Source organism: Pelophylax lessonae (genome assembly GCF_965119305.1).
Source record: "Pelophylax lessonae genome assembly, chromosome: 5".
Taxonomy (NCBI): domain Eukaryota; kingdom Metazoa; phylum Chordata; class Amphibia; order Anura; family Ranidae; genus Pelophylax; species Pelophylax lessonae.
Window position 1 is genome coordinate 485497231 of NC_138772.1, and position 15260 is coordinate 485512490.

The following is a 15260-nucleotide window of genomic DNA, read 5'->3' on the forward strand; positions in this document are numbered from 1 at the left end:
AGGTGTAATGCTTTTCAGCTGGTCTTTTCCAGTTTGCACCATGGTTATAACCTAATTATTTGAGTCTTTGAGACAACAGCCAGTTGTGGATGGGGATGGGTTGGGGGAGGTTGGGCTGTCTCCCTCTCACCTGTTCCCCCATCCACCCATTAGCGGCCATGTGCCTCCAGTGTGAGGACACTAAATTAAGAGTGTAGGACTGCAGATATAACAGGGTGCTCTGCAGCTTTCACATGCGTTTGCAAATGTGTGTCAACTAAACCCCTGTTCTTTGTACCAAGAGACAGGTTTTATTTGCTTGGTGACAGACTGGAGGGTGAGTACATCAGACTGGGGGCTGGCTGACTTTCATGTACCTCTTACAATCCTTCAACCTCATTTTGTGAGAACACAATAACATAGCAGGGGAGATCGCTGTACTAACATTGCATGGTCAGTACAGTGCCTCCTCCAGAGCTGTCAATTTTTTCTGTTCAGTCCTGCTAGGTTAAATGAAGAAAAAAAATACAGGTGTGCGGATTCAGACATGCTTGGGACAACAAAAATCTATACTAGTAAAAGTTAAAAAAGGGGGAAGACTCAATGGACCACTTGTGCTTTTTCTGCCATCACTCTTCTATGTTTCTATGTGAAAATTATAGGTATAGAGCATCCTATACTAAACCATTAAACATGTCACAAATATCTGTAATTCCACAACATATTTCATGAAAAAAATCAGTAGGCAGAGCTTACCCCCAGTGAAAACTGCACATCACAATTATCAGTAAATCCAAAGTTAAAGGCAACTAAAAACAGGAAATGACGGCCCGTGGGACTTTAACGAGACATACAACAGTAATAAAATGACATTCGTTTATTATATAAAAATAGTATGAAAAATAAACACGGCATGTCAAAAAAACATGAGTAATCATCGACAATAAAGTATTCCAATTACATACATATATTTATAGGTCAGTTTAAGCATCAACAATATTGCTAATCTGTGCTGGATGAATCTCGACGCGTTTCGCAAAGACACTATTTCGCTTCATCAGGAGAGATGCACAGATATCTTCTCATGTATCAGCAGGCTGTAGATTAAAAAAAACTCAAGATCCATTTATATGGATCCTACTGTGTTCCAAAGTCCAGACTAGCAGGTAAAAATTCATCAAAGCGGAAAAGACCACTATACTCCTCAAACAAAAGATTGTGCCATTCAGTCCCTCCGGGAGTTGGGGGGGAGGGACACGGGGCCAGAAGGACACAACAAAGGCAACCCTCCAGATAGAAAGGCCGGAAGATGGAAAAGGCCTGGACCTCTCCTATCTGGCAGCGTCTGTATCTGGCACCGGAGTTGTTGGAGGTCTAAAAGGCAACTAAATAATATGTCAGTCTAAATTTTTCCTGTAAAAGTTGTACTTCTCCCCTACTTCCAGGCCTCTTTATTGGTTCTGTCTTATCATAGTCACTCTCACTGACCACTAGGGAGTCTGGGATGGTAGAAAGGGAGGCAAGAAACTTGACTGTTGCAGGAATAGATGAGGTTTGAAGATTACAGTCACAACAGTGGGAGGTACTGAATGTGTTTATCTGCTAATACATACCTCTCCATTCCCAAGCGTGTATCTTGTGGCAAATACTTTTCACAAAAAAAAAGATCGACATAATTGCCGGGAATCCTTTTTCATTTCATAAATAATTATATGGATAACAAGTCACCTTATCCATTTCTTGTATCCTTTGGATCTCCATTCTCTTGCGATTAAAGAGGTAAAAGGAACTCTAAAATGCGTTTAGGAGTTGCAAACTGGTTAATGTAATAATATAATAGATTATAAGACCAACCTCTGTGTAAATCTAGCAGAAGGTCGTTTGGCAATGAGTTTATTGTACTTCTTTAAGAACAATTGATGGATTTAAAAATCATAGTACCTAAGAAGCATATAGTAAGAGAAAACTCTTCTCTATGTATAGCCAACTGAGAGCTCATGCTTTTTGAGAATAAATGAAAACCACAGTTACAATTAATGAGACCTTGTTTGGCATAAGGCAAAGGATTTATATATCTGAATCAAAGAGAACTGTGTGTTTAGCCTAAAAAAATACTATTTATAGAGTCATAAAGTTTACCTAAAGCCAAAAGTTTTTTATTTTGGATAGAATAAAGAAGTGTTTTAACCCCTGTCAAGTTTTATTTGCCATTAAATATACTTTAAATATTGACATCAGCTATGTCCTAGAATTGAGAATGTAGAAAACTATATATATATATATATATATATATATATATATATATATATATATATATATATATATATACTGCTAAAACAACTGTGAACAAGGTACATTGCCAACACGCTCCTGACTAAAAGGGGTTTTAAATGGCTGATGGGTAAAAATGATATTGATTAAAGTATAGCCATATATATATATATAAAGAAGAAATTGTAAAATAACATTGATGTATGAGTTGCAGAGAAATTAAATAATTCATTCAGATGCACTTTACAAAAACTTTTTATTGTTGGCTGTGGCCTTATTGGGAACATTTCTCTTTCTGCCCTGTAATCATGCTATCATCAGAAGGAGTTAGGGGATAGAACAGGAACACAACAGCACAAAAGAAACAAATAAAAAAAAAAATACAATTTTTATTGGAGTGGAGAAAGGCCAAAACCTTCATCAGCTTTTCATTGTTGTAATGTCCAAGTAAGAGAATTCTTTCTCCTGTAACAGTGTTCCACTTTAAAGTCACAAATTTAAATTTCACTGGAGTCTGAACAAAAGAAACCTGGAGCAGTAAAACAGTAAGGCTGCATTCATGCTATGGTGGTTTCATATATAGTTGCAAAATCATACAATTTTGTGCGTGATCCAAAATGTTCAAAAATACTCGTGTCACGCTTGCAGTGTTTGTTAGGTTAAAAACACCACTTCTGAATAAGCAGCCTGCAGAATGCACCAATACCCAGTTTAAGTTAGTCATGCATATCCTTATAGCAGCAAAAAGGGTAATTGCTAGAGCATGGATAATAACAGTTTACAATAACACAGGCATTCAAATTGGTCAGATGAATATGCAGACCAATTAGAGTAGGGTACTGATTCTTTAAACCAACCTGTGGTGCACTCAGAACAATAGCTAGGATTATTATCCAGGGACAGTGTAGGGGCTGATCAGACATACTGGGACAGAGTGTTCCAGAGAGTGGGAGAGGCTCTGGAGAACTCCAGGAGGCGAGCATGGGAGGAGGTAACAAGGGAGCTAGAGAGCAGGAGGTCTTTGGAGAACCAGTAAGGACGATATGGGCGATATCTGCAGATGACGTTGGTGATGTAGCTGGGGGTGATGTTGTGGATGGCCTTGTATGTTGTAGATAGTAATTAGTGGAAACCAGTAAAGGGGTTGGCAGAGAGGAGCAGCAGTCACGGATCAGTTAGAAAGATGTATGAGTCTAGCAGCAGCATTCATAATAGACGGAAGGGGGAATACCTGTGTAAGGGCAGGTCAGCGAGAAAAGAGTTGCAGTAGTCGAGGCGGGAAATAACCAAGAAGTGAATAAGTTGTTTTCTGGTGCTGTTAGTCAGGAAATGATGTGGAGGTTAAGGCGGCAAGATGTAGCCAGTGATTGGATATGGGGGCTGAAGGAGAGGTCAGAGTCTAAGATTACACCCAGAACCCTGGCATGTGTGGAGGGGCCAATAGTTGTGCTGTTGATCCTAATGGTAAAGTCATGGAGAGGGGATCAGGGAAGAGGAAATATCATAAGCTCAGTTTTAGAAAGATTGAGTTTGAGGAAGTGGTGGGTGTGACATCCATACTATGTCACTCAGTAAGTTTTTGATATGTGAGGAGATTGAGGGGGTGAGTTGAGGAGTGGAGAGATAGATCTGGGTGTTGTCAGTAAAGAGGTGGTATTGGAAGCCATGGGAGGTTATCAACTGGCCCAGGGAAGAGGTATAGTGAGAGAATAGGAGGGGCACAAGGATGGAGCCTTGGGGTACCCCAACAGAAAGAGAAAGAGGAGCAGAGGAGATGGTGTTGTATGTGACACTGAAAGTGAGCTGAGATAGGTAGGAGGAGAACCAGGAAAAAGCAAAGAAAATTAAAGGAGGCCAATGGAGTGGAGTTTGTTGAGGAGGAGCAGGTGGTCAACTGTGTTGAAGGTTCAAGAGTATGAGTATGGAGTACAAGCTGTTGGTTTTAGCAGTTAGTAGGACGTTGGTGAGTATTAGTAGGGCCATTTCAGTGGAAAGTTGTGGCGGAAGCTGGACTGTAAGGGATCAAGGAGGTTGTTGTCAGTGAAGTAGTAACTCAAACGGTCATGGACAAGGCATTCAAGAAGCATGGAGGCAAATGAGAGCAGGGAGATGGGTCTTAGGTTATTCAAACAGGTGGGGTCTAGCGAGGGTTTTTTTAAGTATGGGGGTAACTAGTGCATGTTTGAGCAGAGAGGGAAAAGTGCCAGAGGAGAGGGAGAGGTTGAAGATGTGCTAGTGAAAAAATCTATCAGCGCAATAATTATCAAACAATATAGTGACACAGTAATTCCAATATCATACAAAATAATGTTCGGCTGCTAACACTAATTGTGTTCCCACTCCACAATAAATTAGATAAATAACCAAGACAGTGCTGCGCCAGAACATAAATGTGCAATGAACATAATGTTCAATAGATACCCACAGAATACTCAAAATATACAAAATATTCAATGTATCAGATAGAAAAATAAAAATACTCAAACAATCAAATAATGCAATGTGTCCAAGTACTATAAAATAGTGAATAGTGATAAAAAGAGTCCCAAATAATCCCACAAGTGTCCAATGCTGCACCTCCGTGAATGTGCTTCAATTCACCACCACCACATATCAAAGCCTCTCACCTCAATCTCTGACCCAAGAATTAACCCGGGTCAGATGCAGCACTGTCTTGGTTATTTATCTAGGTTAAAGATATGGGTTAGAGAGTTTAGGATAGAGCAAGAAGGTGATCGCAGTAATTGACAGGTGGACAGGTGGTGAGGTGGCCCGTGGAAAGGAGTTTGGCATCTTCCTCCGTGGTAACAGGGCTATAGGAGGAAAGTATTGAGTGGGGTGTTGGACCTGATGTGTTGGTTGGGGGAGGAAGCTGGATGCTGGATACGAATCCATGAATCACGCATCATGAATTGTGTCGATTTCGCTTTTGAAATGATTGGCAATCTCCTGGGCAGTAAGAAAGTTGGTGGGTGGAGGCAGTGGATTATAAGCAAAAATGTGGGAAAGAACCCACCAAGTTCTAGTAAGAGGGCAAACAGCAGTCTCTCCTTCTAAGCTTTCTTGAATGCAAGAGAAATTTAATACAAAAACCAAATGTGGCCTTCCCAAATCATAATAAAATGACAACTTTGTCACATCTAAAATATGCCCGGGGTCACACACATGCCTTCATTTACACGATATGCCGGCTGATATATGGAGAATTAGAATAAAGCCCAAAGTGGCTCAGAAGTCCTATTGAGACATAGGAAACGGCTGTAATGGTGAATCACAGAGAGCATGGGTAACCCAGACTGTCCTTTACACGGAGATCAAACATCGAGTTTGCCAAGTGATGATATTCGAAAAAAGGACTGCAAGACAAAATAATAGAATGTCCCAATTCTGGAAAATGTGGGAACCATGGGTTGAATACTACAAGCCTCCTACCTTTGACTCTAATTTCTTACTGGAATAAAGTTGATTGTTGGGGGTGTGGGGAATGGAGAAGATGGCAATGACCTTGGTTTTGTTCTTCTTACTCCCATCGCTTACCTTCCTCTTTTTCCCTCCCCCCTTCTTTTTCTTCTATTATTAACCGTTCCTGTTTATTCTTATTTTTTCCATTTTACCTTGCTCTTGAGTGGGCAGCTTGGAGTGAAAGAAGACCCGGAACCATTGTCTGATGTTTGCTCTACCTTCTCTTTCCATTATTCCCTGTTCCGATTTTTGTTTAATGTCTAAAGTTAATGGTATAAGTACAGAATTTAGGTTTCTCTTTGTATGTGATGCCATGTATACCGCTAGTTAGCATTTCTTGTTCATATGTATCTGATATGCTCATCTCTGTGAACAGATTGTGAAAGTTATGCAGATTTATGAATTTCTTTGGAAATGCTTTCTACTTTGAAAATCAGGACACATTTATTTACCGAAAAGCAGGAGGGGCTTGAAGCTCAAAGAGCTGCATGAGATACTGACACATTGACACATTTGTGTGTAGAGCAGCCCATGACACAGGCCTGGCATTGCGCGTCATAGTGTGAATAGGGCCTACCAAGTGCATTTTCCACAGTTTTTTTTTTTTTTTTAAATCAGTTAGCTCTAGCAGAAAAATGCTTCCTCGCATACTCTATAACTAAGGGCTGGATGGAGTGAAAACACAAAGGAGCTGGTGGATTTATATTGAATCGTGTAACTTTAATAAACCTATTGCAGACTCTGAGGTTGAGCGACTCCACTTCTATTCTTTGCATCATAATCTTTAGCTGGTCCCAGACTGTTTTGAACTGGCACCCTTCTGTCAGTGCAAGGGGGATTTGAGAACCCTCAAGTGGGGTATTTGGGATTGTTTGCAGTAAGTAACCCCATTTATGTATTGTATCTTCAATTACAAACTATACACAGAAATGTATTTAGTACATTGGATTGCCATATTTATAAATACATCTATATAACAGTTCCCCCTTGAGTTCACATAACACTTCCCTTAGCCCCTGGGCCCCATGCAGCCAGCTCCAATGTTTTTTGCTCACATTCTCATGCATCTTTAAACTCTCTTTATTCAAACTCTGAATATTGCATACTTTATCCATGGTAACGTGACGACTCCATTAACCCTAAACTTTTAAACCAGCCATAAATCTTCACCGCTCCTCTCTTTATTGGACTTCTGCTGTACTCACATTTTACAGCTGCCTGACAAAGCCATGCCTCGGGTAACCATGGTAACATTTGGTGTCTCATGACCGCTTATTGTATAATGTTTAACAACGCTTAAAAAATTCAACACATTCCTTCTTATACCAGCCTTCCATAACACAGAGTGGAGGAGAGGAAAACAAAAATGATAAATCTATTAAATTTCAAATGCTGTTATTTATATTTTTCCTTCCATCTCAACCCTTTTTCAGCCAAGGCACCCTTTAAAATTCCACACAATCTCAAGGCACCTCATTCTAAAGTTTACGAAACCAATAGTTTTACATAACGCAGCAACAACCCTACGTAGGACACCCAAAGTTAGAGAAGATTATTCTTCCAAAGCAAACACCTTTGCACACTGGTACTAAATAGTATTCCAATGTTTCTCTTCTCCCTCAGTATCTCTTCCTTACTCAGCTAATGTGACCCCGGAGTCGATGGAGAGGGGACGTGGAGGGGCAAACAAGGATGATGTGCAAGTGTCCAACATTCTCCTTATCAACCGATCATGTCACTGGCAGCTGGCACTGGAAGGTTGTAATGGTGCACAATTAAGACTTGTGGCAGGTCATGACATCACTTCCGGTTACTCGGTGCCAAATTTAAAAAAATTACAGTATTCAAAACAGCCAAACTTGGCGTTTTGAATGCTTTTAAGTGCAGAGCAGGGGTTTGGGGTCTTTTAGACCCCCAGATCCCTCCACAAGATTACCTGTCAAAAAAAAAAAAATGTTTGTACGCAAATATCGGCCAATATCGGCCGATACCGATATGGGATGACGAAAATATCGGTATCGGCAATAAAAGAACGCTATCGCTCGATCACTACTGAAGACACCTGGAGGCACCCTGGTTGAAAAAGGCTCGTATAAAGTATTTCCACAAAATGAACAACCTTAGATGATAGGTCTGGTGATATGAGAAAAAAATAAATAAAACAAACTTTAAAATATAACTCGAAGGTGGGAATTTACTAACACTGGTGCATGCAGAATCTGGTGCAACTGTGCATAGTAACCAATGAGCTTCTAACCTCAGCTTGTTAAATTAAGTTTTGACAATAAAACCTGGAATCTGATTGGTTACTATGACCAGCTGCACCAGATTCTGTGTGCACCAGCTTTAGTAAATCTCCCCCAATGAGCAGCTCTGGACAAAATTTAGGAAGAATAAAAAAAAAAATATATATATATTATATATATATATATATATATATATATATATATATATATATAAACATATTATAGTTTAATCACCTGTTGACCCTGCCAATAGATCTGTTACTTTAACAGGGTGACAACGCTGTTCCCTCTGCAGTGAAATCGCACAGAAGTGTTGTCACCGTATGGACAGGGTAGTCTTATATAGATGTAAATATGGATGTAAGTAATAAAAAAACAAATTAAAACCCAACTCCAGCTAACGCTTTTTAAGCAGTTACAACAACTGGTTTAACCTATACAAATAAAAGCAGACCATTGTCAGGTGTCTATGGCAGACTGCAGCTAGATGGGACTGAATGCTGTACTGAGTGGGACTTAGGGCCCTGTGCATTCAGGGACAAAGGTGCAGAATCTAGAAGATCTATGTCTTGGACCTTCATCCCTGAATGCACAGGGATGACCACAGTCTGCCATAGACTTTGACAAGCTGGCAACAGCTGGTCTGGATGCTGTACCTGTCCCTCCTGGGCCTGTAAAATGTGCACTAAAACACTGGGAGGGACACACTGCAACCAGACGGCCCTATGTGCAAGGGGCTTTAAGGGCTACACGCTAGCACTAAAATGAATATGTAGATTATGTAGATGTAAAACGTTTATAAGGAAGATATAAATAGTTTACTGTACCTGTATTCAAAATAGCAATCACTCTTCAAAAAAGCTGGAAGCCTCTCCTTCTTAACCCACTGAACTCCTTGCTCACGATTTAGACACTTAGAAAAATACAAATAAGACATTAACATGTTTTCTAGCTAAATGTGTGTTATGCATTTATTTGTCGCTGATGTCACAATACTTTCACTGATACATTGCTACATACATAGGTATATATATATATATATATATATATATATATATATATATATATATATATATATATATATATATATTTATTTATTTATTTATTTATTTATATACACACTATATCAGGGATCCTCAAACTACGGCCCTCCAGCTGTTGCGGAACTACACATCCTATGAGGCATCATAAAACTCTGACATTCACAGACATGACAAGGCATGATGGGAATTGTAGTTCCTGAACAATAGGAGGGCCATAGTTTGAAGATCCCTGCACTATATTGTCAAAAGTATTGGGACACCTGCGGCATCCCAGTCTTAGTCAGTAGGGTTCAATATTGAGTTGGCCTACCCTTTGCAGCTATAACAGCTTCAACTCTTCTGGAAAGGCTGTCCACAAGGTTTAGGAGTGTGTCTATGGGAATGTTTAACCATTAATATTTTTTTACTATTTTGGGCCAGTTTTCCTTTGATAGTAAAAAAATCAGGAGATATTTATTACCATTTACCACAAAATGAAGTCCCAATTTGTCCAGAAGAAAACAAAAACAAGGTATAATCCACCTTGATACACTAAGTAGCTGCAATGATATGTACAGTTTTATTAACACATATTAAGGTGAATGTAAAGTCTTGTGTTTTTTTTTTTCTTAACCACATGCCGACCAGCCGCCGTAGTTTTACTGCGGCAGGTTGGCTCTATTACAGGAAATGACGTACCTGTACGTCGCTTCGTGTAATAGCTGGTGGGGGACAGAGGGGGAGCCAATCACTGGGTCCGGCCGACGCGATGTCTGCCGGCCACTCGCGTTCGTTCACCATGGAGACAAGGCAGACCACTGTTCTGTCAGAGATGAACACAGGAATCGTGTGCTCCTCCTATTTAGGAACAGGTGTCTGTGTTCATCCAGTGAGTCGATCCCCTCATACAGTTACAAAGCGCTCCCTAGGAGCACACTTAACCCTTTGATCACCCCTTCCTTGCCAGTGTCATTATTACACTAACAGTGCATATTTTTAGCACTGATTACTGAAGTAATGTCCCTGATCCCCTCACAAGTGTCAAAAGTGTCAGCTAGGTGTCCGACCTGTCTGCCTCAATGTCGCAGTCCCGCTAAAAATCACTGATCGTTGCCATTACTAGTAAAAACAAAAAAATAAAAATAACAAAAAATTACATATATCTATCCCCTAGTTTGTAAATACGATAACTTTTGCGCAAACCAATCAATACACACTTATTGGGATTTTTTTTACCAAAAATATGTGCAAGAATACTGGAAGAATATTGGCCTAAATTGTTGAAAAATTTGTTTATTTTTTTTTTTAATTGGGAATGTTTAAAAGCAGAAAGTAAAAATATATTGTTTTTTTCACCACAAAAAATAAAAACCGCAGAGGTGATCAAATACCACCAAAAGAAAGCTCTATTTGTAGGAAAAAAAGGACATCAATTTTTTTAGGGTACAGCGTCCCACCACCACACAATTGTTAGTTAAAGTTAAAGTATCGCAAAAAGTGGCCTGGTCATTAAGGTGGTAAAACCTTCCGGTCATTAAGTGGTTAAATAACAAACACATATTATACTTACCTGCTCTATGCCATTGGTTTTGCAGAGTGGCCCTCCTCTCCTCGGGCCCCTCTTCTGTGCTCCTGGCCCCTCCCTCCTGTTGAGTTCCCCCAAAGCAAGCAGCTTGCATTGGTAGCACCCGAGCCGAGTCACAGCCCCCTGTGTCCATTCAGACACAGAGCTGCAACCTGGCCCCTCTTTCTCCTGATTGGTTTATTAACTGCAGCAGGAGCCAATTGCGCCACACTGCTGCCTCAGGCAATAAGGAGGGGAGTCCCGGGCAGCTGAGAAACTCCTGCTGGATAAAGACTGGCTCAAGTAAATACTAGGGGGGCTGCTGCACACAGAAGGATTTTTTTTTATCTTAAAGGAGATGTATGGAATTACATTTTTCCCCAGTTATACTTACCTAGGCAGATGCAGCATCAGTCCAATGCTGCATCTGTCCGCCGGCACCTCTACACGGAGAACCGATCGATCGAACACCGCAGATCGCTAAGTTCTGACAGCTCCACGAGCAGAAAGCTGCTGACTGTCAGTCATTGCTTTCTGCTCTGCCCCTCCTCGCTCATTGGAGTGCTGGGCTGTGGAGGGGTGGGGAGCGGCTGGCTCAATCTCTCAGAGGCTCGCTGAGAGGCTGAGCCAGGTGTCGGTCCAGGCAACTGGTGGATGCCAACTCCATGGTCGTTATGACGCAGTGCCTGGACTGACATCTGTGTGACGTCAGCAGAGAGCAGACTTCAGCCCGCTGTCTGCTGAAAACGGGTCACAGGAGTGTAGAACCAACTGCACTCCTGTGATCCATAGGGGATGTACAGCCAAACGAGCTTCACCTGTACATCTCCTTTAATGCATAGAATGCATTAAGATAATAAAGACCTTCTGCCTTTACAATTCCTTTAAAGTTGCAAAACTGAGTTTAGGGGTTAAAGAGGTTGTAAATCCATAAAAAAATTATTATTTTTTTTTTCAACCTGAAAGAGAAACACATAATGAGCTAGTATGCATCACATACTAGCTCATTATGAAATACTTACCTTAGAATGAGCCCCCGCCGTGCCGCCCGCTTAGCTGTATGATGGGCTACATGTTCAGTCGCCCGTCTTCCGGGATCGCGGCATCCGGCCATCTGATTGGCTGGATGCCGCGGTGACGTCACTCCCGCACACGCGCAGCCGACGGTCACGGCACGGGGCTCTGAAGGAACAGCACCAGCGGCCGTTCCTTCAGAGCACATGCGCCAGTGACGTCACTGGCTGCATGTAAGGTAAATATCTCCTAAACGGTACATGTTTAGGAGATATTTCCAGTACCTATAGGTAAGCCTTATCATAGGCTTACCTATAGGTACAAGTTGCAGAGGAGGGTTTACTTCCTCTTTAAGGTTTGTTTTACCCCTAGTCACTAAGGGGTTAAATAAATAATTAAAAATATGAGTTTCTGCACAGCATTTATTTTTGTACATTGTCATTAAATACATATCTTTGTTTTCGGAGCAGCAGTTCTTCTTGCAATGACTAAGCCGTCTGTTAATGACTAATGACTGGAAAATGGTCACGCTTGTTTTAAACTGAATTCTCTTTGGGTATTAGGTGAACCTTTCTGTGAAATTGGGTTGCTAGCGGGTTCTTCTTTTGGCATTTCTGATAAAGGAAGGTGTGACTTTTTGTTGTGGAACATACAATGTATCCAGTTGAATATGAATGGTGACTAAGAGGATTATCACAAACAGGCATCTAAGCAACGACAGATTAACAATATTGGCCACACACAGAGATATAGGCTATTACTACTGAGCTGTCCTAATATGGTCACAAGTGACTTCCAAAGTGACGTATCCGGGAATACTCCGCTTAATTTACCTGTTTATTAATAGCTTCAAAAGGAATAAGAATTAGCCTACCTGGAAACACACAAACCACCATGCAGGATCATATGTTTGTTTACAACATAAGTCACCTATTTTTAGTAAATTTGGGAATCCTGACAATCTTGGAGAAGTTTGAATGTGCAAACTTAGGAGAATCTGATCACCTGATTTCAAAATCAGTTCACTTATAATTGCATAATATATTGTTGGTAAGATATCAGTCTCGCTTTTATAATCGTTTAAAGGCATAATAATAAAGTGCATTTGTACAAAAAGTATTACAAGCAGATATGGTGCAGAATCACCAGATTACTGACAAAAGGAAGTAGTGTGGACTGATGTACTAAAGTAATGTCTGCATTAAAAACTGGAGTACTGAGCAAAGAGGCGGACTTCTTTTCATGGATTATTTTTTAAAAATGTGACTGAAGTTGTTGTAACTTTTATGCTCTTGCAGGCCCATGGGTACATTCTTTCAAACTCCTAAGCCAGGGATCCTCCAACTACAGCCCTCCAGCTGTTGCGGAACTACACATCCCATGAGGCATTGTAAAGGCCCGTACACACGTACCGATTGTCGGCCGAAAATGTTCGGCTGAAAATGTTTGGCCGCCGAACGATCGGCCGATTTTTGGCTTGTTAGTATGATGCTTCCGACAGCCGACAGCGCACTTTCGGCCGAACAGAATCTGTCGTGCAAGCATTAAAATTTTTGTATGCCGACACAAGAACGGCCGATTGTTCGCCAGTCAGTACAGAATTCGGCCGACAGACAGCAGATTTGCAAGACTGGGCATGCTCAGAAAAGAAAAAACACAGGGAAAGTTAACCATCACATGACATCACTTCTGCAGTCGGCAGACAAAATTCGTGTGCAGTCTTTTGCACTTTTCAGCGGACACGACAGCCCGGGGACAAAAGACGGCCGATCGGTCGGCCGACGATCGGTACGTGTGTACGGGGCTTAAGACTGCTATTCACAGACATGACTAGGCATGATGGGAATTGTAGTTCCTGAACAACTGGAGGGCCATACTTTGAAGACCCTTGTCTTAAGCTGTTATTCCACAACGTATGTTCTTCTTCAATCTATATCCTCAATCTAAATAAATGTCTTATGTACGCTATGATACAGGAAAGTCTATTTGAATCTATATCTCAATTAGTAATGCTAATGTTTTTTTTACTATGTTTGTATTAGTTTGAAACTCCAATAAAAATATAAAAAAAATTTAAAAAAATGTGACTGAAGTGTATCAATAAAGCCTAAATAAACTTTTTGATGAAATCCACGAAATACATTCTAGGCGTATTAAACAAACGATATGTAAGGATTGACAGCTACTTTTCTTTAGAAAGCAGCCACATCCTAAGTAGAAAATCCTATTCATTGCCAGCATGCTACAAAGAAGTAGGCTTGCTCTCTATATGGTAGTGGTGGTCTCAATACTGAGGTCCAGCAACCCCCCCCCCCTCATTTTTCCCAACACTATTACCCCCACCCAGAGCTCTACAATCAGTAAAATGTATGCTCCTTGATAATTGGAGAGTTCTGGCTCTGAAGCAACGGGGTGTGTCAGACCTCTGCAGAGAGAACCCTGCCTTCACACAGGGTGGAAGAGACCTTCTCTACAACATGCTGGCAGGGGACAAGCCTTTCTACTCAGGCTGTAGCTGCTTTTTAAAGAAAATGAACTGTATGACTTCACAAACCATTTGATTTGATTCACCTAGAATGCATTTAGGTGATTTATCCTGAAAGTTGAGTTAGGGATTAAGATGAGACAGTAGACAATGCACAATGAGTACAGCTTACCTTAATACTATAATTTTTATCAATGTTCAGCTGTAAATCTTTAAAAGAGGATTCTTTGGATTTGTGTCCAGTGATACTTCTTGTGGCATCGTAGATGGGGTTTGGGGGCTGATACTCCTGCAATAATTTTTTAATTTTCTGGTTCAGCTGATCTGGAAAATCGCTGAGCACTTCGAAAATCACGTATGTTTTGTTGAATTTGATAGCTTCAGTAAAGGTCTGTAGAAAGAATGACACCTATAAATATTTGTATATATAAAAAATATAAATAACAAAAGAGAGGGAAATAGAAATACACCAATCATTTACTTTATAAAAGGGTAAAGAGGTGTAGAGCTAAATCTCTACTTATCTTCTAGCTCTTAGGTCAGTAATAGAAACCCTGTTACACTAAAGCCGGTTACACATGGGTTGAATTTCAGGAGACATTTGTTAGTTAAAAAAAAAAAAAAAAAAACGTCTGTCATTTGGCTCGTGTGTATGTTGGTCTGTCCGACAGGAGCCAGCTTCTGTCGGGCGTGCATGCTGGAAAACCAGCAGCGGACCCACTCCTGGTCAGCGCTCTCAGCCAATGGTGGAGAATGCTGATCGGAGTGTTCTGGCAGGAGGAGATGTCAGCTCAGCTGGGGCGATCGCTGTATTTCGCATAGTGAGTACAGCGGCTCTGACCGGAGCTCACAGTTTTTTTTTTCGTTCAACCCGCTGGGTTGAATGGAAAAAACCTATAGTGTGTACCAGGCTTTAGGCCCCATGCACACTGGGGCTTTTTTTAAATTTTTTTTTAAAGATCTGTTTAGTTTTGAACAAGACAACAACACAGTATACATTGAGCATATAAGTACATCGTTGAAATCCTCAGATCACATCTCTGATATAGTATAAATCTTCAAACAATAAAGAAGAGTAACATAGATGGTACGTCTCCTTCCAGTCCCAACAATAACGAAAGAAATAGACATTTCAAAAATAAAAAATAGAGAAAGCAACGTTTAACATTGCATAATGCCATCAGCACCATGTATTCAATATGAGAGAAGGCGTGTTG

General features: G+C 40.6%; 1 protein-coding gene across 2 annotated transcripts in view; it reads right to left on the minus strand.

The window, feature by feature from the left end:
- The window catches only part of RGS22 (regulator of G protein signaling 22), a 150500-nt gene that overhangs the window by 114170 nt on the left and 21070 nt on the right, over positions 1 to 15260 (minus strand). Inside the window, exons 4-5 of one of the 2 annotated variants that reach the window (XM_082257561.1) lie at positions 14216 to 14434; positions 8786 to 8871 (exon numbers count right to left, since the gene is read on the minus strand). In XM_082257561.1, coding sequence (XP_082113687.1) covers positions 8786 to 8871; positions 14216 to 14434 — 305 coding nt within the window. Of the gene's footprint in view, positions 1 to 8785; positions 8872 to 14215; positions 14435 to 15260 lie in introns of those variants that run through there. The other variant, XM_082257562.1, reaches the window with a different exon arrangement.